The sequence below is a fragment of the Zophobas morio genome, unplaced genomic scaffold, assembly GCF_036711695.1.
Source record: "Zophobas morio isolate AGI-343-1 ecotype UQ-CSIRO unplaced genomic scaffold, CSIRO_AGI_Zmor_V1 ptg000008l, whole genome shotgun sequence".
Lineage (NCBI taxonomy): Eukaryota > Metazoa > Arthropoda > Insecta > Coleoptera > Tenebrionidae > Zophobas > Zophobas morio.
Window position 1 is genome coordinate 12,729,947 of NW_026972113.1, and position 26,313 is coordinate 12,756,259.

A 26,313-nucleotide genomic window follows, 5' to 3' on the forward strand; every position below is an offset into this window, starting at 1 on the left:
AATTTTGCAGTTAAACTCCACCTTCTTGAGTGACGACGAATAAAAAAAAATCGTCACAATCGAGATAGGGTGGGTGGGCGGGGATACACTTTCCCCTTTTTTTTCTTAATATGTGTAGACTTATTTTGACAACAAGAAACTTAAAACATGTTTGAGATTTCGTGTTGTGAAAAGAAGTCTAAACGTATTAAAACAAAAAGGCAAAAGGTAAGCCCACCCAGCCGCCCCACCTCGATTGTGATGATTTTTTTATTCGCCCTGAACCACGGGGGAGGAGTTTAACTGCAAAATACTAATTTGTTTACAACAAATTAAAGACATGTTTCTCATAGAGAAATAAGAATTTTGCAGTTAAACTCCGCCTTCTTGAGTGACGACGAATAAAAAAAAATCATCACAATGGAGATAGGGTGGGTGGGCGGGGATACCCTTTTCCCTTTTTTTTTTCTTAATATGTGTAGACTTATTTTGACAACAAGAAACTTAAAACATGTTGTAAGTTTCATGTTGTGAAAAGAAGACTAAACGTATCAAAACAAAAAGGCAAAATGTAAGCCCGCCCACCCGCCCCACCTCGATTGTGATGATTTTTTTTATTCGCTCTGAACCACGGGGGCGGAGCTTAACTGCAAAATACTTATTTCTTTACAACAAATTAAAGACATATTTGTCATAGAGAAATAAGAATTTTGCAGTTAAACTCCGCCTTCTTGAGTTACGACGAATAAAAAAAAATCATCACAATGGAGATAGGGTGGGTGGGCGGGGATACCCTTTTCCCTTTTTTTTTTTAATTATTTTGATAATAAGAAACTTAAAACATGTTGTAAGTTTCATGTTGTGAAAAGAAGTCTAAACGTATTAAAACAAAAAGGCAAAATGTAAGCCCGCCCACCCACCCTATCTCAATTGTGATGATTTTTTTTATTCGCCCTGAACCACGGGGGCGGAACTTAACTGCAAAATACTTATTTCTTTACAACAAATTAAAGACATATTTGTCATAGAGAAATAAGAATTTTGCAGTTAAACTCCGCCTTCTTGAGTTACGACGAATAAAAAAAAAATGATCACAATGGAGGTAGGGTGGGTGGGCGGGGATACCCTTTTCCCTTTTTTTTCTTAATATCTGTAGACTTATTTTGACAACAAGAAACTGAAAACATGTTTTAGGTTTCATGTTGTGAAAAGAAGTCTAAACGTATTAAAACAAAAAGGCAAAATGATTATGTTTATGCAACCAATAATACACATGCACCAGTTTCTTTTGAGTCAATTTAAACCCAGTTTTATTATGCCCAGCTGCTCCCTTCTTACTTTTAAAATTATAAATAAATATTGAAATCAAAATCTCTGAATTGCGTCTCAAAAAATTCGGGAAGGTGGAAAAACGGGACTTTTCGGAAAAATTTCAAACAAGGACCAAAAAATAGGTAACTGAAGAAACTCAACTACTATACTTTGATATATTTCTGCGATACATTGGTGATTAAGCCTTAAACGACAACAGGAACTCTCCTTCCTACATACCCTCCTCCAAGCCCTCCCCCAACCCGCTCGCATTCGCCACAAGGTCCCCGCTCTCATCCACCGTGAAACTCTTCCTCTGGTACGTCTTCTTCATCTGCTTCAACCCCTCCACTTTCGCCCCCCCAAAAATCGCGTCCAAATTAACACTCTGCGTCACCCCCTTCTTCAGAAGCAGCGTATTCCCCTTCTTCTCGATCTTCCCTTCCTTCGCCATCGCCTTCATCTGCTCCTTCGTCAACAGCAGCTTCTGCACAGTCACCGTCTTGTCCCCGATCTTCATATTGAACACCTCCTTGTCCGGAATCGTCCTTATATCCTTCGTCAGGTGCTCGATCGAGTGAATCGGTTGTGTTATCTTCGACAAAGGGGCGACATTGCTTTGCTCGATATTGATCTGGGGGAGCTTCGGCCTGTCCGGGACCGACTTCCTCGAGTACACTTTCGTGCCTTCCGAGCGCACGATCGGCTTAATCGCGTCCTCTTCGTGCAGCTCCTCCTCCTGAGCTTCTTCCGACACTTCCGGACTCTCCTCCGCCTCCATGCTCTCCTCCATGTCCGAGCCTAGCTCGTCCTTCAAGAACTCCGCGTAGTTCTTGATCTTCGTCGCCCGCTTCGACCGCCGCACCACCTCCGGGTTGTTCATGTCGTTCGTGATCGTGAACTCCGCTATGTCGTCTCCGGAGTAGTCCGAATTGTCTTCGTCGTTGTCGTCCCTCGACACCGCCGCCTGCCGCGCCTCCGCCATCACCTCCTGCTCGATCTGCTCCTCGTACTCCATCTCGGCGTGCTTGAGCTCGTGGTCCTCGAGCTGTTCCTGCGTTTCGAACGAATAGTCGCATTTCTCGCAAGGGAATGGTAAGTCCGACAGGTGCGTGGTGATGTGCTCTTTCACCTTGACGACGTTGTCGAACTCGGTGTTGCAGATGACGCACTTGAGGTTCACCATGGAGTGGATGGCGCTGTGGTTGATGAGGGAGTCCTTCCTCCGGAAGGACATGCTGCAGATGTCGCACTTGTGCTGGCCGATGGGGGGCAGATATGGGGATTCGGGCTGCTGGGCGGCGTAGTGGCTGCGCATGTGGCGGGTGAGGTGGTGGCTTAAGAGGAAGGTGCGGCCGCACATCTTACAGGGGTAGGGGCGAAGCCCGGCGTGAGAGGTCACGTGACGCGTGAGTTTGATGGCGGATGTGAAGCTGGCTTCACAGTAGTTGCATTTGTGGGGTTTGACGTTGCTGTGGGTTTGCTCGTGGCGCTCGAGCCCCTGCAAACAATAACAATATATGAATTTTGTCCCACTGTATTTCAAAAATTGCTGGAAGTACACGGGACCAACACTAGTGGTAACGGTGGAGTTAAGTAAGGGTGAAACCTGGGTCCGCTTTGTTTAGTATTTTTTTCAACGATGGGGATTTTTTTTCGAGATAGTTTCGCCAAAATGGAGCTGTAGTGTAAGTAAAATAAATTAAATCTTAATAAAGAAAGAACAAATTAAAGGGAACAAGCGAAAATATGCAATGAAAATGGATTTTTAAGCTTTTGCCTTACTTTACTTTCTATTTTCTTCTTCTTTTTTTTAGAAGACGGAAAAACTTGAAAGCACAAGGATAAAAAAAAACGAAAAAAGCTTTAAAAAGACCAAAAACGGAATAAAAACGGCACAAAAAATGTAAAAAAGGTGCCAAAAATAAGCGACAAAACAAGGGTTCAAAAACGACAAAAAATGACGAGAAGAGGGAGGGCAAAAGCGACAAATATGCCATAATACAAAAAAAGAGTGCAAGAAAAAGACAAAAAGCTATTAAAACATACAAAAATCTACCAAAAAATCAATAAAAAGGAGATTACAAAATCCAATAAGGACAAAAACCAACTTTTTGCCACTTTTGCGTCTTCTTTCTCCTTCTCTTCTCGTCTTCCTTTTTTAGAAAGGAAATGAGCGCTATAAAAACGACAAAATAGACGAAAAAAATGTCACAAAAACTGCCAAAAAAGACAAAAACCGGCGCAAAAATGGTTTAAAAAAAGGTGATAAAAAAAAATGAACAAAAAGATAATAAAAACGAGAAAAAAAGACAAATTCTATAAAAAGAAGGAATGACAAAAAACGCGAATAAAAAAGAGGACAAGAGAAAAAAAAAACGACTTGAAAAATCCAAAGAAGTACCAAAAACACAAAAAAAGGAAAAAGCGACATTTTGTATTTTTTGTCATATCTTGCTCCTCTATTTGTTTTATTTTTAGAAAACGAAAAAAGCAACAAAAAAAAGACGGAAAAAACGACAAGAGACAAAAATGCGACTAAACAAATTAAGAAAAACACGCCAAAAAAGAAAGGTAATTAAAAAACAAAACAAAAAAAAAACTGATTCAAAAATGGAGTAAAAAAAGGCGACAAATAAAGTCATAATAAAAGAGCAAAAAAGCGGCTGATGCGAAGAAGCGACAAAAAGGCACTTTAAAAAATTTCCAAAAGACACACAACTCAAAAAAACAAAAAGAAAAAAACACATGGCAAGAAACGCGAAAATTGCAACAAAAGTAATAATAAAACATGCGAAAAGAGACTTTAACAGAGATTAAAAAAAACGCCAAAAAAACAACCAAAACGGGAACTAATAAACCGAAAAATTGAAAAATCAAAAATGTTAAAAATACAAAAATTGAAAAACTGAAAAATCTAAAACCGAGAAGTCGAAAAACCGAAAGATCCACAAGTGGAAACATCAAAAAACTCAAAAAATTAAAAAATGGATATATCCAAAAAGTGAAAAATCTAGAAATGGAAAATGTAAAATTAAAATATCGAAAAATTGAAACACTGAGAAATGGCAAAGTCGAAAAATTGAAAAATTGAGAAATAGAAAAGTCGAAAAATGAAAAATTAAAAAAAAAATAAAAATCAAAAAATGTGAAAGTTGAAATCAAAGAATTGAAAGACTGAAACACTGAAAAGTCGAGAAATCGAGAAGTGGAAAAGTGTCGAGAAATTAAGAAATCAAATTCTTCGAAAATTTAGATAAGTCGAAAATTGAAAAATTCAAAAACCTGAAATTTAAAAATCGAAAAATCGAGAAATGGAAAAATCGATCCATCAAAAGACAGAGAAATCAAAAAGTTGAAAAAAAAATCTAAAAATTGATGATAATAACAATAATAATAATAATAACTGATGTGACAATCGCAGTTATAGAAAAGTCAAATTTTCAGATTAAATAGATAAAATTGGCTGAAGAAATGGAAACAGTTTAAAATCGAAAAGTTAAGAACTGAAAAATTTTAAACTAAAAAATATTGAAAAATCGAAAAATTTAGAAACCGAGAACTCGAAAAATAGGAAAATCTAGAAATGAAAACATCAAAATGTAAAAGTTTACACATTGAATAATTAAAATGTCGAAAAACTGATGAAAATTGAAAAATTGAAAATCAGGAAATCGAAAATTTGAAAAATAAAAAATTTTAAAAATTGAAAAATCAAAAAAACATGAAAAATCGAAACTGAATCATTGAAAAACTGAAACACTGAAAAATCGAGAAATGGAAAAATCAAAAAATTGAAAGACCCAAAAAATTGAAAATCGTAAAACTAACACATCGGAAAATTGAAAAATCGAAAAATGAAGAAATCCAGAAATCGAAAATTTTAAGAATCGAGAAAGTGTAAAGTACCAAAAAATTGAAAATTGAGAAATGGAAACATCGAAACTTCGAAACACTGAAAACTAGAGAAATCGAAAAGTGGGGGAAATAAAAAATTCGATTAATCGAGAAATTGAGAAAACGAAGAATTACAAATTTAGAAACGTCAAAAACCCAAAAAATCGTAAAATTAAAACATCGGAAAATGAGGAATCGAAAAAATCGAGAAATCGAAAAATTTAAAAATTGATAATAATTATAATAACAATAATACATTTACTGATGTGACTATCGTAGTTATACAAAAGTCAAAATTTCACATTAAATATATAAAATCGGCTGAAGAATTTGAAATAGTCCAAAATGGAAAAATTAAGAATTGAAAATTTTAAAATTAAAAATATGGAAAAATTGAGAAAGTGAAAAATTTAAATCAAAAAATTGAAAAACTGAAAAATCTATAACCAAGAAGTCAAAAAATCGAAGGCTCGAAAAACTGAAAAATCGACAAATTCAAAAATTCCAAAACTGAAATGAAAAATTGGAAAACCGAAAAGCCGAAAAGCCAAAAAATCAAGAACTAGAAACATCAAAAGATCAAGAAATCGAAACGTTAAAAAGTGAAAAAATTGAAATAAAGAAAAATCGATGAATCGAAAAATCGAGAAATTGAACCGAAAACGAGGAAAAGTCGAAAAATTTAGAAACTGAGAACTCGAAAAATCGGAAAATTGATAAATGGAAACATTAAAAAAATGGAAAATCGAAAATCCAAGAGCTCGAAAAATTGAAAAACTAAAAAATCGAGAAATTAATTTTTTTATATAATGAAATATCGAAAAATTTAAAAATCAAAAAATCGAAACATGATAAATTTGAGAAACGGAAAAATTTTAAATTAAAAAATGGAAAAATTGAAAAATCAAAAAAGTAAAAATCGAGAAATCCAAAAATTGAAACATCGAAATATCGAGAAATTGAAGAATCGGAAAATTGAAAACTCTAAAACCGTGAAAAATTGAAAAACTGAACACTGAAAAATCGAGAAATCGTGAAATGGGGAAAATCAAAAAGTCGATTAATCAAAAAACTGAGAAATCGAAGAGATAAAAATTTAGAAACGAAAAAATTGAAGAATTGAAAGATCCAAAATATTGAAAAATCGAAAAACTAAAACATCGGAAAATTATAAAATCGAAAGCACATAAAAATTGAAAATCGAGAAATCGAAACATCAAAAAATTAAAAAAACCGAAAAATCGAAATATCAAAAAAATCGAAAACGCGAAAAAAAAATCTAAAAATTGAAAATAATAATAATAACAATAATACATGTACTGATGTGACAATCTGAGTTATACAAAGGTTAAAATTTAGAAATCGAAATAGTTCAAAATCGAAAAATTAGGAAACTGAACAATAAAAAAATCGAAAGATTGAAATCTCGATCAATCGAGAAATCGAAAAACTGAAGGATCAAAAAACTGAAAAATGTAAAAATTCAAAATTTCCAAAACTGAAATGAAAAATCGAAGACCGAGAAATCGAAAATTTGAAAAAATTAAAACAAAAAAAATCTATAAATCCGGAAATTGAACCGAAAAACCGGGAAATCGAAAATTTGAAGAATCGAGAAAGTAAACTATCAAAAAATTGAAAAATTCAAAAGCTAAACATCGAAAAAACGAAGCATCAAAAGACAGAAATCGAAAAATCGAAAAAAAAGCTGAAAATTGATAGTAATAATACATTTACTGATGTGTCAATACAAAAGTTAAAATTTAAAAATTGGTCCAAGAAATCGAAATAGTACAAAATCGAAAAGTTAAGAATTGAACAATTTTAAACTAAAAATATCGAAAAATCAAAAATTGAACAATCAAAAAATCGAAATCTCGATAAATCGAGAAATTGAAATCAAAAAGTTGAAAAACTGAAAAATCTATAACCAAGAAGTCGAAAAATTGAAGAATCGAAAAACTGAAAAATCGAGAAATTCAAATATTCCAAAGCTGAAATGAAAAATTGAACAAAAATTGGAAAATCGAAAAGCCGAAAAGCCAAAAAACCGAGAAATCGAAAAATTGAAAAAATGAAAACAAAAAATCTATAAAACCGGAAATTGAACCGAAAAACCGGAAAATCGAAAATTTGAAGAATCGAGAATGTAAACTATCAAAAAATTCAAAAACCTAAAATTTAAAAATCTAAAATCCGAAAAATAAAAATTCGTAAAAATTTAAATTTCAAATTTAAAAATGGAGAAATTGAAAAATCGAATAACTCAAAAAACGAAGTATTGATATATCGTAAAATTGAAAAATGGATGAAACATTGAACAATCGAAAAAGTGAAAAATTTCAACAACAGAAAAATCCAAAAACTGCGCTAAAAACTCAACACGGATTCATAAGCCACAAGTACAGGAGAACGTTATTTTTTACTTATTTACTATTGCAAAATTTGGAGACCACGTCAATCCATTTTTAGCAGGAACAAACAAACAGACGAAAACGGGGACCTACTTTTTCCTACTCTAGGCGCCATGAATCCTCGACAAAACTAAAATACGTAAAAAAATCAAACTACCTGTTTGAAGACGAAACTCTTCTGGCAAATCTTGCACATGAACGGCCTCTTCTTCTTATGCTTAGCCGTGTGCGCGTCCAAATCCTCCCCCGTTAAAAAAGTCCTATCACACTGCGAACAGAGATATTTCGGTACGTCGATATGAATTTTCTCGTGCCTGTGTAGCAAAGACTCCCGCGAGAACGACTTCTGGCAGACCACGCAAGTGTAGGGTTTGCATCCCGTATGCGTCAACATATGCTTGCTCAAGTCGTACTTTGTAAAGAAAGCCTTATCGCACTCGTCGCAGTTGTAGTTGCGTTCTCTATTATGGTTAGCTTTGTGGAGATCGAGGAGCTGCTTCAGCGGAAACGATCTCTCGCAGTGCGGACACGGAAAGCAATCGGTTTTCACCTGGTTCACCTTGAGGGTGGGGTTCACCACGGACTCCTCCTCGAGATTCATGAAGTCTTCGTCGTCGGCCCGTTCGCCGCTCGTGTCCTCGTCGAGGGGCTCGTAGGCGTCGCTTTCGAGGGTCTGGTTGTTTTCTTCTTCGGGTAGGCTCGTGGAGTAGTTCAGGGTCACGACGGGGTTCTCTTGTTTGACTTTCTTGGAGTGGTGGAGTTCGTCGGTTTTGTCGACGGCGCGTTTGACGGCTTGGAAGGTCTTGGCTTGCTGCGAGGACATGGAATTAAAGTTAGGGAAAAATGGGGGTTAGAGACTTACTTCGCCGATTTCTTCTTGGGTCCAAGGGCGGGATAGCGAGCCGGTGGCGAGGAAGACCTTGAGGGCGTCGTCGGCTTTCTTGCAGTTGGTCTTGAAGGTGTACGCCTGCTGGGCTTGGGCTCGGCAGGTTTTGCAGATCATCTGGGGCATTCCGTCGTTTTCGAAAACCTGGAAATTTAGACATTATGGTCACAACTTTTGATTCTTTAATTTCGTCAAATTTTCAATTTGTAAGTTTTCGTTTCGGATTTTTATTTTCTTTTTACAATTTTTCGATTTTTTAATGTCCCGTTGTTATATATTTTTTTTCAATTTAAATTTTTCGATTTGCACTTTTACGAGTTTTCAATTTTTCAATGTTCTGGATTTTTCAATTTTTCGATTTTTCAACTTTCAGATTTTTTAGATTTTTCAGTTTCCCGATTTTTCAATTGTTTGTTTACTTTGGAATACAAAAAGGAAAAATTGCAAAATTGAAAAATAGAAAAATCAAAACTAAAAAAACCAAAAAGTATAAAATGAAAATTTTGAAAAAATTAAAAAATTGGGATTCAAGAACTTGAAAAATTAAAAATTGATAAACTTCAAAATCTATAGAAGTGCAAAATCGAAAAAACGAAATATAGTAAAATTGAAATTTTGAAAATTAAAGAAATCAAAAATTAGGATAATTAAGGATAAAGGATCAAGGACGAAGGATCAAGAACGAAGGATCCAGGACGAAGGATCCCGGATCAAGAATAAAGGATCAAGGACGAAGGATTGTCCGATTTTTTAAATTTTCTAATTCTTCGGTTTGGAATTTCACGAGTTTTCGAGAAATTAGTTTTTTATATAATGTTATAAAAAATAAAAATTGAGAAAATGAAATATCGAAAAAATGAAAAATGAAAAAAGTAAAAATAAAGAATTCCAAAAATTGAAACATCTAAAACTGAAAAATCGAGAAATCGTGAAATGGGAAAATCAAAAAGTCGATTAATCAAAAAATTGAGAAATCGAAGAAATAAAAATTTAGAAACGAAAAAATCGAAACATCAAAAGATCGAAAAGTCGAAAAAAAAAATCTAAAAATTAAAACAATAATAATGATAACAATAATACATTATTTACTGATGTGACAATCTGAGTTATACTAAAAGGTTGAAATTTAGAAATCGATATAGTCCAAAATCGAAAAATGAGGAAACTGAATAATAAAAAAATCGAAAGATTGAAATCTCGATCAATCGAGAAATCGAAAAACTGAAAAATTGAAAAATTTAGAAACCGAGAATTCGAAAAATCTGAATTTTTTTATATATTTCAAAAATTTTGAGAATTGAGAAATTAAAATATCGAAAAATTGAATTTTTAAATTTTATAATTCTTCCATTTGCAGTTTCACGAGTTTTCAATTTTTCAATGTTCTGGATTTTTCAATTTTTCGATTTTTCAATTTTCAGATTTTTTTAGATTTTTCAGTTTCTCGATTTTTCAATTGTTTGTTTACTTTGGAATACAAAAAAGAAAAATTGCAAAATTGAAAAATAGAAAAATCAAAACTAAAAAAAAACAAAAAGTATAAAATGAAAATTTTGAAAAAATTAAAAAATTGGGATTCAAGAACTTGAAAAATTAAAAATTGATAAACTTCAAAATCTATAGAAGTGCAAAATCGAAAAAACGAAATATAGTAAAATTGAAATTTTGAAAATTAAAGAAATCAAAAATTAGGATAATTAAGGATAAAGGATCAAGGACGAAGGATCAAGAACGAAGGATCCAGGACGAAGGATCCCGGATCAAGAATAAAGGATCAAGGACGAAGGATTGTTCGATTTTTTAAATTTTCTAATTCTTCGGTTTGGAATTTCACGACTTTTCGAGAAATTAGTTTTTTTATATAATGTTATGAAAAATAAAAATTGAGAAAATGAAATATCGAAAAAATGAAAAATGAAAAAAGTAAAAATAAAGAATTCCAAAAATTGAAACATCTAAATATCGAGAAATTGAAGAATCGGAAAATCAATAAATGGAGGAATGAAAAAATCGAAAATAAAGTATTGATTGATTGATCGAGAATTCAAAAATTTGAAGATTCGAGAAAGTAAGAAATTGAGAAATTGATGAAACGAAAAACTGAAAAATTCCAACGCTGAAGAAAAATCCAAAAACCGGAAATCCAGAAATTGAAAAATCGGGAAGTCGAAAAGTCGAGAAATAAAAAAAGTAAAAAAATTAAAAAATCTAAAACCGTGAAAAATCGTAACTGAAGAAGTGAAAAACTGAACACTGAAAAATCGAGAAATCGTGAAATGGGAAAATCAAAAAGTCGATTAATAAAAAAATTGAGAAATCGAAGAAATAAAAATTTAGAAACGAAAAAATCGAAACATCAAAAGATCGAAAAGTCGAAAAAAAAATCTAAAAATTAAAACAATAATAATGATAACAATAATACATTATTTACTGATGTGACAATCTGAGTTATACTAAAAGGTTGAAATTTAGAAATCGATATAGTCCAAAATCGAAAAATGAGGAAACTGAATAATAAAAAAATCGAAAGATTGAAATCTCGATTAATCGAGAAATCGAAAAACTGAAAAATTGAAAAATTTAGAAACCGAGAATTCGAAAAATCTGAATTTTTTTATATATTTCAAAAATTTTGAGAATTGAGAAATTAAAATATCGAAAAATTTAATTTTTAAATTTTATAATTCTTCGATTTGCAGTTTCACGAGTTTTCAATTTTTCAATGTTCTGGATTTTTCAATTTTTCGATTTTTCAACTTTCAGATTTTTTAGATTTTTCAGTTTCCCGATTTTTCAATTGTTTGTTTACTTTGGAATACAAAAAGGAAAAATTGCAAAATTGAAAAATAGAAAAATCAAAACTAAAAAAACCAAAAAGTATAAAATGGAAATTTTGAAAAATTAAAAAATTGGGATTCAACTTGAAAAATTAAAAATTAAGAAACTTCAAAATCTATAGAAGTGCAAAATCGAAAAAACGAAATATAGTAAAATTGAAATTTTGAAAATTAAAGAAATCGAAAATTAGGATAATCAAGGATAAAGGATCAAGGACGAAGGATAAAGAACGAAGGATCCAGGACGAAGGATCCCGGATCAAGGACGAAGGATTGTTCGATTTTTTAAATTTTCTAATTCTTCGGTTTGGAATTTCACGAGTTTTCGAGAAATTAGTTTTTTTATATAATGTTATAAAAAATAAAAATTGAGAAAATAAAATATCGAAAAACTGAAAAATTAAAAAAGTAAAAATAAAGAAATCCAAAAATTGAAACATCGAAATATCGAGAAATTGAAGAATCGGAAAATCAATAAATCGAGGAATGAAAAAATCGAAAATAAAGTATTGATTGATTGATGGAGAATTCAAAAATTTGAAGAATCGAGAAAGTAAGAAATTGAGAAATTGATGAAACGAAAAACTGAAAAATTCCAACGCTGAAGAAAAATCCAAAAACCGGAAATCCAGAAATTGAAAAATCGGGAAGTCGAAAAGTCGAGAAATAAAAAAAGTAAAAAAATTAAAAAATCTAAAACCGTGAAAAATCGTAACTGAAGAAGTGAAAAACTGAACACTGAAAAATCGAGAAATCGTGAAATGGGAAAATCAAAAAGTCGATTAATCAAAAAATTGAGAAATCGAGGAAATAAAAATTTAGAAACGAAAAAATCGAAACATCAAAAAATTGAAAAACCGAAAAATCAAAAAATCGAGAAATAAAAAATTCGAAACTTCGAACCATTCAAAAACTGAACCATCGAAAAATCGAATTTTTAAATTTTATAATTCTTTGATTTGCAGTTTCACGAGTTTTCAATTTTTCAATGTCCTGGATTTTTCAATTTTTCGATTTTTCAATTTTCAGATTTTTTTAGATTTTTCAGTTTCTCGATTTTTCAATTGTTTGTTTACTTTGGAATACAAAAAGGAAAAATTGCAAAATTGAAAAATAGAAAAATCAAAACTAAAAAAAAACAAAAAGTATAAAATGAAAATTTTCAAAAATTTAAAAATTGGGATTCAAGAACTTGAAAAATTAAAAATTGATAAACTTTAAAATCTATAGAAGTGCAAAATCGAAAAAACGAAATATTGTAAAATTGAAATTTTGAAAATTAAAGAAATCGAAAATTAGGATAAAGGATCAAGGACGAAGGATCATGAACGAAGGATCCAGGACGAAGGATCTAGGATGAAGGATCCAGAACGAAGGATCCCGGATCAAGGATGAAGGATCAAGGACGAAGGATTGTTCGAGTTTTTTAATTTTCTAATTCTTCTAAAATGGTGAAGATAAGTGCCAAAAAAACAAACAAAAATGAATAACTTAAAAAAGGGACAAAAAAGCAATGAAAAAAGACGACAAAAAGGCCAAAAAAAGGACAAAAATTGAAAAAATTATGAACAAAACACAAAGGACAAAAAAGAAAGTCGAAATGAAGCGATAAAACGAGCCACAAAAAAACGAAAAATAACAACAAAACGGCGAAGTGCCAAAAAAGGAACAAAAATGGAAGAAAAATTAATGACAAAAAAAAGTCAAAAAAAAAGACGAAAAAAAAAACAAAAAAAAGACAAAGAGGCCACAAAAAAATTCAGGAAAAAGCCAAAAAAACGACTTTTCTTATAAACAGACGGATAAAACGGTGAAAAAAGAAAGACAGAAAAATGATAAATATGGCAAAAAAGCAATAACAAAACGGCCACAAAAAGATAGAAAGAACGGGAAAAAAAGAAAAACGTCTATCGCTCTTTTCACGGAATAACAGAGGGATAAAAACGATAAAAAAAAGCGAAAAAAGGGTTAAAAACGTCAAAAAATAATATAAAAAAGCGGCAAAGAAAGCGACAAAACAAGATCCAAAAAGGCCACAAAATGAAACGATTAAAAAAGGTGATAATAAAAAACGAAAAAACACTAAAAAATGGCGTTTAAAAACGGTTAAAAAGGGGATAAAAACGGCGAAAAAGGACAACAAAGGAGACGAGGAACAAAAAAAACCGACGAAAAAGAGGTTACATAACTGCGAAAAAAATTACGACAAAAAAAAGGACGACAGAAAAGAAAACTTCACATAAGACGAAATAAGAACCACAAAAAAGTTGGAAAAATGACAAAAAGAAAATGACAAAATGTCCAAAAAAGATGACAAAAAAGACTAAAAACTGCAAAAAAAAAACGCAAAAAACAAGGTCCAAAGAGCCCAGAAGGGTCACAAAAATAAACGATAAAATAAGGGTGACAAAAATGGACCCCAAAGAGACAAAAAACGGCTAAAAAAAACGACAAAAAAAAAAAGAAAATAACCGGCGAAAATAAAACGATAAGACAAAAACAATAATTAAAAAACACAAAAACAAGGCAAAAGCAAGTGACAAAAGACTACATATAAAAAAAGGTACAAAAAGAAATAAAAAAACTGCGAAAAAAAAAGCGACGACAAAAAAAACCACAAAAAGTGTCAAAAAATTGTGACAAAAAGCGTTAAAAAAGCTACAAAAAAGAAAACGGAAAAAGGGAAACAAAAACAACGCTAAAAGTACAAAAAACTCAAAAAGGGAAAATTAAAACAGCGAAAAGGACGACAGAAAAAAAACGAAGAAAAAAAGCGGCAAGAAAATCCTATTAAAAAAAACGAAAAAAAAAAACAAATTAAAAATTGGGATTCAAGAACTTGAAAAATTCAAAATTGATAAACTTCAAAATTTATAGAAGTGCAAAATCGAAAAAACGAAATATTGTAAAATTGAAATTTTGAAAATTAAAGAAATCGAAAATTAGGATAAAGGATCAAGGACGAAGGATCATGAACGAAGGATCCAGGACGAAGGATCTAGGATGAATGATCCAGAACGAAGGATCCCGGATCAAGGACGAAGGATTGTTCGAGTTTTTTAATTTTCTAATTCTTCGGTTTGGAATTTCACGAGTTTGCAATTTTTCGTTTCGGTTCATTTTCTTTATTTATTCAATTTTTCGGTTTTTCAATGTCCTGCATTTTTCTATTTTTTGTTCTTTCAACTTTTCGAATACAAAAAGGAAAAATTGCAAAACTGAAAAATAGAAAAATCAAAAATAAAAAAACGAAGAAGTATTAAATGAAAATTTTGAAAAATTTAAAAATTGGGATTCAAGAACTTGAAAAATTGAAAAATCGATAAAACTAAAAAATGAGAAACTTAAAAATCTCTAGCAAAATCTAAAAAACGAAATATTCTAAAATTGAAATTTTGAAAATTAAAGAAATCGAAAATTCGGATAATTAAAAATGAAGGATCAAGGACGACGGATCCCAGACAAAGGGTCCAGCACGAAGGATCCAGGACGAAGGACGAAGGATCAAGGACGTTTCGTTCATTTTCGATCATTTTCTTTATTCAATTTTTCGGTTTTTCAACTTTCAAAAGGAAAAATTACAAAATTGAAAAATACAAAAATCAAAAATAAAAAAACGAAAAAGTATAAAATGAGAATTTTGAAAAATTTAAAAATTGGGATTCAAGAACTTGAAAAATTCAAAGATCGAAAAATTAAAAATTGAGAAAAACCCAAAAAATCTATGAAAGTGCAAAACCGAAAAAATGAAATATTCTAAAATTGAAATTTTAAAAATTAAAGAAATCGAAAATTTGGATAATTAAGGATGAAGGATCAAAGATGAAGGACCAAGGATGAAGGACCAAGGATGAAGAATCAAGGACGAAGGATCCAGGATCAAGGATGAAGGATTGTTCGATTTTTTAAATTTTCTAATTCTTCGATTTGGAATTTCACGAATTTTCAATTTTTCGTTTCGGTTCATTTTCTTTATTTATTCAATGTTTCGAAGTTTTCGGTTCTAAATTTACAAGTGGTAAAAGAAAAAATCAGAAAACTAAAAACATTCACAAAAAAAACGGAGTAAAAAAAGGCTACAAAAAACACGATAAAAATAAAAATCGACAAAAAAAGTTCACAAAAAGTCTTAAAAAAAGACAAAAAAAAACAAGGCAAAAAAAACGCCTAACAAAAAGACGACAACAGAAATATGAAAAAAAGGACAAAAAAGCGGAAAAATGACGATGAAAAAGGGACCAAAAACTCTCCAAAAAAAAAGGGGCCAAGAACAAAGCGCCAGAAAAAAAAACGAAGAAAAAAAACGAAACGAAACGGCGAAAAAAGCTACAAAAAAATTAAAAAAAGGAGAACGAAAATATGACAAATAATGTCAAAAAAACTTTAAAAAGGCGAAAAAAACTGAAAAAAGATGATAACTACAAAACAAAAAAAAGAAAAATAAATGACAAAAAAGGAATAAAAAGCACTAAAACAGACGAAAAAAGCATTAAAAAAGACGACAAAAAGACCAAAAAAAGGACAAAAATTGAAAACACGCAAAAAGGGGACAAAAAAAAAGCCAAAGAAAATGAGCAAAGGCGAAAAAAAAGGGGAGCCAAAAAGGACCAAAAGAACACAAAAATGACTATGAAAAACAATCCAAAAAAAAAAGTGACGAAAAAGATGGGCAAACAAAAACAGACAAAAGGATCAAAAAAGCGCAAAAAACAGCGAAAAATGGCGACAAAAATTGAAAAAAGGGGCAAGAAAAAAAACTCTCCTAAAAAAGGATAAATAAAGTAAAAAAAAGGACGAAAAAACAACTTATAAAGGCGATAAAAAGCAACACAAAACGGCGAAGACAAGTATCAAAAAAAAAAAAACAAACAAAAATAAATGACAAAAAAACGCCAAAACAAAGACGAAAAAGCAATTAGAAAAAGACGACAAAAAAGACACAAAAAATGCCATAAATTGAAAAAATCACGAACAAAACACAAAAAAGGCCTCAGAAAAAAAAAAAGGAGAAAAAACAATCCGAAATAAAGCCATAAAACGAGCCACAAAAAAAACTCCAAAAAAACAACGAAAAAATCCCAACTATTCCTTTTTTGTCATAAAAAGAGAAATTACAAAATGCGAAAAAAAGGACGACAGAAAAAAAAAGAAAAAAATAGTCAAAACAGAAAACGATAAAAACTAACAAAAAAACCGCATAAAGACAAAAAAAGAGAAACAAAAAATCTCCGCCATGACAACAAACACAAGGAGGACGAAAAAGCATCACAAAAAGGAAAAAACAATTTAAAAAAAAGGCAACAAAAAAAGACCAAGAAACCAAGACACGAAATAAATGTTCCACTAATATTGTAGATATTTTCTTCCTCATTACATATATAGTGTTGTTATTACATTGTTGTTATTTCATTGTTTTCTTTATGTACGCCTATGTTTTAGTGTTGTAATTTTTCATTTATATGTTATTATATTTGACTATGTAAAATTGACTCGCCAGATTATGTACAAAATGTATATATAATGGTTCAAATAAATACATTTACATTTAAAGACCAAACATTGAAAAAAATTACGAACCAAACATAAAAAGCGCCACAAAAGAGCAAAAAATGAAAGCGATAAAACGAGCCACAAAAAACCTGCAAAAAAAACAAAAAAAAAATCCGGCTATTTCTTTTTTGTCATAAATAGAGGGGTAAATTGTCACAAAAAGCGACAAAACAATAACAAAAAACAATAAAAAAAAAGAGGAATAAAAAATGGCAAAAGGACACAACAGACGCAACAAAGAGAACAAAAAAAGCCGAAGAAAATGACAAAAAAAACATAAGGCGAAAAACCACCCATCAAAAAAACCACAAAAGAATTGCAACAAAAAAGGGGAGTCAAAAAAGGACGAAAAGGGCACAAAAAAGACAATGAAAAGAATACCAAAAACTCACAAAAAAAGGGCAAGCAAAAACCGACAAAAGAGAGGACAAAAAAAAGCGCCAAAAATTGAAAAAAGGGGCAAAAAAAGCGCCAAAAAAAAAACAACGAAAAAGAAAGCAAAACCAAACGGCGAAAAAAACCTACAAGGTGGACGAAAATACAACAAAATAAGGTCCAAAAAACAGAAATGTTAAAAAGGCGAAAAAACTAAAAAAAACCAACTAAAAACGAAAAAAAATCATAAAAACTACAAAAAAACAATAAACAAAAAAGCGAATAAATAAATGGAAGACGGAAAAAAACAACTCAAAACGGTGAAGATAAGTGCCAAAAAAACAAACAAAAATGAATAACTTCAAAAAGGGACAAAAAAGCAATGAAAAAAGACGACAAAAAGGCCAAAAAAGGACAAAAATTGAAAAAATTACGAACAAAACACAAAGGACCAAAAAGAAAGTCCAAATGAAGCGATAAAACGAGCCACAAAAAAAAACGAAAAATAGCAACAAAACGGCGAAGTGCAAAAAAAGGAACAAAAAATGGAAGAAAAATTAATGACAAAAAAAAACAAAAAAAAGGACAAAAAGACAAAAAAAAAAGACAAAGAGGCCACAAAAAAGACAGAAAAAAATCAGGAAAAAGCCAAAAACCGACTTTTCTTATAAACAGAAGGATAAAACGGTGAAAAAAAGAAAGACAGAAAAAAGATAAATATGGCAAAAAACGCAATAACAAAAAGGCCACAAAAAGATAGAAAGAACGGGAAAAAAAGAAAAACGTCTATCGCTCTTTTCACGGAATAACAGAGGGATAAAAACGATTAAAAAAAACGAAAAAAGTTAAAAACGTCAAAAAAAGCGGCAAAGAAAGCGACAAAACAAGATCCAAAAAGGCCACAAAATGAAACGATTAAAAATTGTGATAATAAAAAACGAAAAAACACTAAAAAATGGCGTTTAAAAACGGTTAAAAAGGGGATAAAAACGGCGAAAAAGAACAACAAAGGAGACGAGGAACCAAAAAAAAAAACGATAAAAAATAGGTTACAAAAATGCGAAAAAAATTACGACAAAAAAAAAGGACGACGGAAAAGAAAACTTCACAAAAGACGAAATAATAACCATAAAAAAGTTGAAAAAATGACAAAAAGAAAATGACAAAATGTCCAAAAAAGATGACAAAAAAGACTAAAAACTGCAAAAAAAAGAAAAAACGCAAAAAATAAGGTCCAAAGAGCACAAAAGGGTCACAAAAATAAACGATAAAATAAGGGTGACAAAAATGGACCCCAAAGAGACAAAAAACGGCTAAAAAGAAAAAAACGACAAAAAAAAAAAGAAAATCGGCGAAAATAAAACGATAAGACAAAAACAATAATTAAAAAACACAAAAACAAGGCAAAAGCAAGTGACAAAAGACTACATATAAAAAAAGGTACAAAAAGAAATAAAAAAACTGCGAAAAAAAAAGCGACGACAAAAAAAACCACAAAAAGTGTCAAAAAATTGTGACAAAAAGCGTTAAAAAAGCTACAAAAAAGAAAACGGAAAAAGGGAAACAAAAACAACGCTAAAAGTACAAAAAACTCAAAAAGGGAAAATTAAAACAGCGAAAAGGACGACAGAAAAAAAACGAAGAAAAAAAGCGGCAAGAAAATCCTATTAAAAAAAACGAAAAAAAAAACAAATTAAAAATTGGGATTCAAGAACTTGAAAAATTCAAAATTGATAAACTTCAAAATTTATAGAAGTGCAAAATCGAAAAAACGAAATATTGTAAAATTGAAATTTTGAAAATTAAAGAAATCGAAAATTAGGATAAAGGATCAAGGACGAAGGATCATGAACGAAGGATCCAGGACGAAGGATCTAGGATGAATGATCCAGAACGAAGGATCCCGGATCAAGGACGAAGGATTGTTCGAGTTTTTTAATTTTCTAATTCTTCGGTTTGGAATTTCACGAGTTTGCAATTTTTCGTTTCGGTTCATTTTCTTTATTTATTCAATTTTTCGGTTTTTCAATGTCCTGCATTTTTCTATTTTTTGTTCTTTCAACTTTTCGAATACAAAAAGGAAAAATTGCAAAACTGAAAAATAGAAAAATCAAAAATAAAAAAACGAAGAAGTATTAAATGAAAATTTTGAAAAATTTAAAAATTGGGATTCAAGAACTTGAAAAATTGAAAAATCGATAAAACTAAAAAATGAGAAACTTAAAAATCTCTAGCAAAATCTAAAAAACGAAATATTCTAAAATTGAAATTTTGAAAATTAAAGAAATCGAAAATTCGGATAATTAAAAATGAAGGATCAAGGACGACGGATCCCAGACAAAGGGTCCAGCACGAAGGATCCAGGACGAAGGACGAAGGATCAAGGACGTTTCGTTCATTTTCGATCATTTTCTTTATTCAATTTTTCGGTTTTTCAACTTTCAAAAGGAAAAATTACAAAATTGAAAAATACAAAAATCAAAAATAAAAAAACGAAAAAGTATAAAATGAGAATTTTGAAAAATTTAAAAATTGGGATTCAAGAACTTGAAAAATTCAAAGATCGAAAAATTAAAAATTGAGAAAAACCCAAAAAATCTATGAAAGTGCAAAACCGAAAAAATGAAATATTCTAAAATTGAAATTTTAAAAATTAAAGAAATCGAAAATTTGGATAATTAAGGATGAAGGATCAAAGATGAAGGACCAAGGATGAAGGACCAAGGATGAAGAATCAAGGACGAAGGATCCAGGATCAAGGATGAAGGATTGTTCGATTTTTTAAATTTTCTAATTCTTCGATTTGGAATTTCACGAATTTTCAATTTTTCGTTTCGGTTCATTTTCTTTATTTATTCAATGTTTCGAAGTTTTCGGTTCTAAATTTACAAGTGGTAAAAGAAAAAATCAGAAAACTAAAAACATTCACAAAAAAAACGGAGTAAAAAAAGGCTACAAAAAACACGATAAAAATAAAAATCGACAAAAAAAGTTCACAAAAAGTCTTAAAAAAAGACAAAAAAAAACAAGGCAAAAAAAACGCCTAACAAAAAGACGACAACAGAAATATGAAAAAAAGGACAAAAAAGCGGAAAAATGACGATGAAAAAGGGACCAAAAACTCTCCAAAAAAAAAGGGGCCAAGAACAAAGCGCCAGAAAAAAAAACGAAGAAAAAAAACGAAACGAAACGGCGAAAAAAGCTACAAAAAAATTAAAAAAAGGAGAACGAAAATATGACAAATAATGTCAAAAAAACTTTAAAAAGGCGAAAAAAACTGAAAAAAGATGATAACTACAAAACAAAAAAAAGAAAAATAAATGACAAAAAAGGAATAAAAAGCACTAAAACAGACGAAAAAAGCATTAAAAAAGACGACAAAAAGACCAAAAAAAGGACAAAAATTGAAAACACGCAAAAAGGGGACAAAAAAAAAGCCAAAGAAAATGAGCAAAGGCGAAAAAAAAGGGGAGCCAAAAAGGACCAAAAGAACACAAAAATGACTATGAAAAACAATCCAAAAAAAAAAGTGACGAAAAAGATGGGCAAACAAAAACAGACAAAAGGATCAAAAAAGCGCAAAAAACAGCGAAAAATGGCGACAAAAATTGAAAAAAGGGGCAAGAAAAAAAACTCTCCTAAAAAAGGATAAATAAAGTAAAAAAAAGGACGAAAAAACAACTTATAAAGGCGATAAAAAGCAACACAAAACGGCGAAGACAAGTATCAAAAAAAAAAAAACAAACAAAAATAAATGACAAAAAAACGCCAAAACAAAGACGAAAAAGCAATTAGAAAAAGACGACAAAAAAGACACAAAAAATGCCATAAATTGAAAAAATCACGAACAAAACACAAAAAAGGCCTCAGAAAAAAAAAAAGGAGAAAAAACAATCCGAAATAAAGCCATAAAACGAGCCACAAAAAAAACTCCAAAAAAACAACGAAAAAATCCCAACTATCCCTTTTTTGTCATAAAAAGAGAAATTACAAAATGCGAAAAAAAGGACGACAGAAAAAAAAAGAAAAAAATAGTCAAAACAGAAAACGATAAAAACTAACAAAAAAACCGCATAAAGACAAAAAAAGAGAAACAAAAAATCTCCGCCATGACAACAAACACAAGGAGGACGAAAAAGCATCACAAAAAGGAAAAAACAATTTAAAAAAAAGGCAACAAAAAAAGACCAAGAAACCAAGACACGAAATAAATGTTCCACTAATATTGTAGATATTTTCTTCCTCATTACATATATAGTGTTGTTATTACATTGTTGTTATTTCATTGTTTTCTTTATGTACGCCTATGTTTTAGTGTTGTAATTTTTCATTTATATGTTATTATATTTGACTATGTAAAATTGACTCGCCAGATTATGTACAAAATGTATATATAATGGTTCAAATAAATACATTTACATTTAAAGACCAAACATTGAAAAAAATTACGAACCAAACATAAAAAGCGCCACAAAAGAGCAAAAAATGAAAGCGATAAAACGAGCCACAAAAAACCTGCAAAAAAAACAAAAAAAAAATCCGGCTATTTCTTTTTTGTCATAAATAGAGGGGTAAATTGTCACAAAAAGCGACAAAACAATAACAAAAAACAATAAAAAAAAAGAGGAATAAAAAATGGCAAAAGGACACAACAGACGCAACAAAGAGAACAAAAAAAGCCGAAGAAAATGACAAAAAAAACATAAGGCGAAAAACCACCCATCAAAAAAACCACAAAAGAATTGCAACAAAAAAGGGGAGTCAAAAAAGGACGAAAAGGGCACAAAAAAGACAATGAAAAGAATACCAAAAACTCACAAAAAAAGGGCAAGCAAAAACCGACAAAAGAGAGGACAAAAAAAAGCGCCAAAAATTGAAAAAAGGGGCAAAAAAAGCGCCAAAAAAAAAACAACGAAAAAGAAAGCAAAACCAAACGGCGAAAAAAACCTACAAGGTGGACGAAAATACAACAAAATAAGGTCCAAAAAACAGAAATGTTAAAAAGGCGAAAAAACTAAAAAAAACCAACTAAAAACGAAAAAAAATCATAAAAACTACAAAAAAACAATAAACAAAAAAGCGAATAAATAAATGGAAGACGGAAAAAAACAACTCAAAACGGTGAAGATAAGTGCCAAAAAAACAAACAAAAATGAATAACTTCAAAAAGGGACAAAAAAGCAATGAAAAAAGACGACAAAAAGGCCAAAAAAGGACAAAAATTGAAAAAATTACGAACAAAACACAAAGGACCAAAAAGAAAGTCCAAATGAAGCGATAAAACGAGCCACAAAAAAAAACGAAAAATAGCAACAAAACGGCGAAGTGCAAAAAAAGGAACAAAAAATGGAAGAAAAATTAATGACAAAAAAAAACAAAAAAAAGGACAAAAAGACAAAAAAAAAAGACAAAGAGGCCACAAAAAAGACAGAAAAAAATCAGGAAAAAGCCAAAAACCGACTTTTCTTATAAACAGAAGGATAAAACGGTGAAAAAAAGAAAGACAGAAAAAAGATAAATATGGCAAAAAACGCAATAACAAAAAGGCCACAAAAAGATAGAAAGAACGGGAAAAAAAGAAAAACGTCTATCGCTCTTTTCACGGAATAACAGAGGGATAAAAACGATTAAAAAAAACGAAAAAAGTTAAAAACGTCAAAAAAAGCGGCAAAGAAAGCGACAAAACAAGATCCAAAAAGGCCACAAAATGAAACGATTAAAAATTGTGATAATAAAAAACGAAAAAACACTAAAAAATGGCGTTTAAAAACGGTTAAAAAGGGGATAAAAACGGCGAAAAAGAACAACAAAGGAGACGAGGAACCAAAAAAAAAAACGATAAAAAATAGGTTACAAAAATGCGAAAAAAATTACGACAAAAAAAAAGGACGACGGAAAAGAAAACTTCACAAAAGACGAAATAATAACCATAAAAAAGTTGAAAAAATGACAAAAAGAAAATGACAAAATGTCCAAAAAAGATGACAAAAAAGACTAAAAACTGCAAAAAAAAGAAAAAACGCAAAAAATAAGGTCCAAAGAGCACAAAAGGGTCACAAAAATAAACGATAAAATAAGGGTGACAAAAATGGACCCCAAAGAGACAAAAAACGGCTAAAAAGAAAAAAACGACAAAAAAAAAAAGAAAATCGGCGAAAATAAAACGATAAGACAAAAACAATAATTAAAAAACACAAAAACAAGGCAAAAGCAAGTGACAAAAGACTACATATAAAAAAAGGTCCAAAAAGAAATAAAAAAACTGCGAAAAAAAAAGCGACGACAAAAAAAAACACAAAAAGTGTCAAAAAATTGTGACAAAAAGCGTTAAAAAAGCTACAAAAAAGAAAACGGAAAAAAGGGAAACAAAAACAACCCTAAAAGTACAAAAAACTCAAAAAGGGGGAATTAAAACAGCGAAAAGGACGACAGAAAAAAAACGAAGAAAAAAAGACGATAAGGAAACAAAAGAAGGAGGACAAAAAACGAAACGAAAAACCAACAAAGACGCGAAAAACCAAAAAAGGACAAATAATGTCAAAAAAAGACGAAAAAAAAGACAAAAACTAAAAAAAACTAATAAACAAAAAAGAGAACAAAGAAAACGAAGACGAAAAAACAACACTAAACGGCGAGGACAAAAAAAAACGACAAAAAAGAGGTTATAAAAACAAAAAAAAAACAATACATGACAACAAAAAAGGGACAAAAACGCGAAAAGCTCACAAAAATATTAAAAAAACGAAAAAAAAAGACAGAAAAAATGCACGAAAAAAGCCAAAAAAAACGACTTTTCTTCTTATAAAAAGAGGAATAAAGCGGTGAAAAAAAAGACAGAAAAAATTATAAAAAGGTCCAAAAAGGGCACAAAATTAAACGATCCAATAAGGGTGACAGACAATAAAAAACGAAAAAAAAAACAAAAAACAACGTTAAAAAAAACTGCTAAAAGACAAAAAGTTGCAGACATAAAGACGAAAAAGCCAACCGAAAACGGCGAAAAACGAGTAAAAAGGGGGAAATGGACAAAAACGCAAAAAAAGGGTGAAAAGTAGCAAAAAATGCGATAAAAAAGGGTGAAAAAGCGACCAAAAATGTGTCAAAAAAAACGATGACAAGAAAAATAAATGACCCAAAATAGAGGAAAGAAACGAATTCAAAAGAAGAGTGCCAAATAAAACGGATAAAAAAAAACTACAAAAAATGCGAAAAAGGACAATAAAAGGCGAACGGAAAACTAGCAAAAAAAAATCTTCGACAAAAAAAATTAAAAGAAAAAAAAAAGGCATAATGAAATTGCGAAAAATGGCAATAAAAAATATAAAATATAAGCCACAAATGTAGACTTTAGTAATCTGAATCTGAATTCCCACATATTTTCATCAATGACGATAATTTAAAAAAAAATTAAATCATAATAATTATGTAATTCCCTGAACGGCAATTAAGCAGTCTACAAAATCCCAATTTACCCTAAAATCATCTAATTTCCCCGAAGTTCTGCCAACACAACAGTGTCGACATCAAAACCGGTTTACTTATCCCCACCAAAAAAATCGATGCCATCAAAAACTCAACTCGTTCACCCACTGTCCGTCAGAGGCAAGGAAGGTTCAACCCAAATAACCCCAGCCAATTTCCATTTCCAAATCAAAACCCACACACCGTCCCCCTCCGCCCCCAAGACGCCTCACCCATCGCACCTCTCCCATCCCGCACCCACGAAAAACTTTACAGATTTAGTGAAAATAAAGCGAACTTTATCGAATCCCACATAAAATTAGCTCATTTACGAACCTCGATCGCAACGCACGCCATTAGTTGCAGCGGCAAAGGAACAGTTTGCTTGTTGTCCTTGGGCTGACGTTCGTAAATGTTTGTCAAAGGGCCTTCTTCGCTCAAGCAGAACCGGCAAATATTCATGGCACGCAGGATATTGGCACGGTTCTCCATCCTTCCTGGGTCTTCCTGGTCGTGCGAAATCTAGACTGTAGCAGGAAAATGGTGGTCGGCTTGGCTAAAATGGCTACTTTATTATTGTTTACGAACCAACCTGCGCACACCAGCGCCGGTAAAGGTGTCGCTGTTACCGACGCGGACTGTCAACGTTACCGGCAGCGGGGAGTGTGCGAGAAGAGGGAGAGATGGCGCGGATCGAGTGGGTCAGACCTCAGACGAACAGATGGCGCTGATGAATGAGAACAAGGTTGGTGAAACTGAAATAATTTGACGTCTTGTTATAACAATGGAATATTTAAATTATAAGTTAAAAGAAAAGAGAACTTGTTTGATCTACCAACCAGAACGCGCTCAGGCCAATGTAGACTCTAAGAGTTCAGAAGCGATTTGGTTGATTTTCTCTTATTTTCGATATATTATATGACATAACACTGACACAAAATGGAAAAATTAAAATAATTGAAAATTTTTAAAATCTGGAAATCCAAAAATCGAAAACCAAGATGTCAAGAAATCCAAACATAAAAAATAGAAACACCAAAAAATCGAAAAAATGAAAAATTCAAAACTCCTAAATTTAAAATATTGATTAATGGAAAAATTGGAAAATTGAAAATCGAAACATCGAAAAATTGGAAAATCGAAAAACCGAAAAACCGAAAAGTAAAAAAATTGAAAAATCAAAAGATCGAGAAATCGAGAAGTCGAAAAGTCGAAAAATTGAGAAACCGAAATAGGCCAAAATCGGAAAATTAAGAAGTCGAAAAATCGAAAGATTAATCAAACTAATAATAATTCGGAAACTTGAAAAAATTGAAATATCAAAAAACTGAAAAATCTAAAATTTAAAAATAAAAAAAGTAAAAAAAAATTCAGAAGTCAAAAAACGTCGGAAAATTGAGAAATCGAAAAATTGAAAAATTGAGAAATTTTAAAATCGAAAAACTGAAAAATAATCTGAAAAATCCCAAAACTGAAATCTAGAAAAATTGAAAAATGAAAGAAAAACTGAAGAATGGAAAAACTGAAAAATCCCAAAACTGAGAAATTAAAAAATTGCAAAACTGAGAAATCAAACTCAAAAAAGTGAAGTGAAGAAGAGAAA

At 30.8% G+C, this 26,313-nt stretch overlaps 1 protein-coding gene across 2 annotated transcripts; it reads right to left on the bottom strand.

Moving 5' to 3' along the window:
• Positions 1-1,452: 1,452 nt before the first annotated feature.
• Positions 1,453-25,319, bottom strand: LOC135125380 (zinc finger protein pita-like). Of its 2 annotated transcripts, none has more exons than XM_064050919.1 (4): positions 25,047-25,319; positions 8,464-8,631; positions 7,759-8,412; positions 1,453-2,791 (listed from the first exon to the last, which is right to left on the bottom strand). In XM_064050919.1, exons 1-4 carry the CDS (start codon positions 25,200-25,202, stop codon positions 1,523-1,525), a joined length of 2,247 nt encoding a protein of 748 aa, XP_063906989.1. In that variant the 5' UTR covers positions 25,203-25,319; the 3' UTR covers positions 1,453-1,522. The 2 variants fall into 2 exon arrangements, with proteins under 2 accessions (XP_063906989.1, XP_063906990.1); XM_064050920.1 differs by lacking the exon at positions 25,047-25,319 and adding an exon at positions 24,828-24,909.
• Positions 25,320-26,313: the final 994 nt, after the last annotated feature.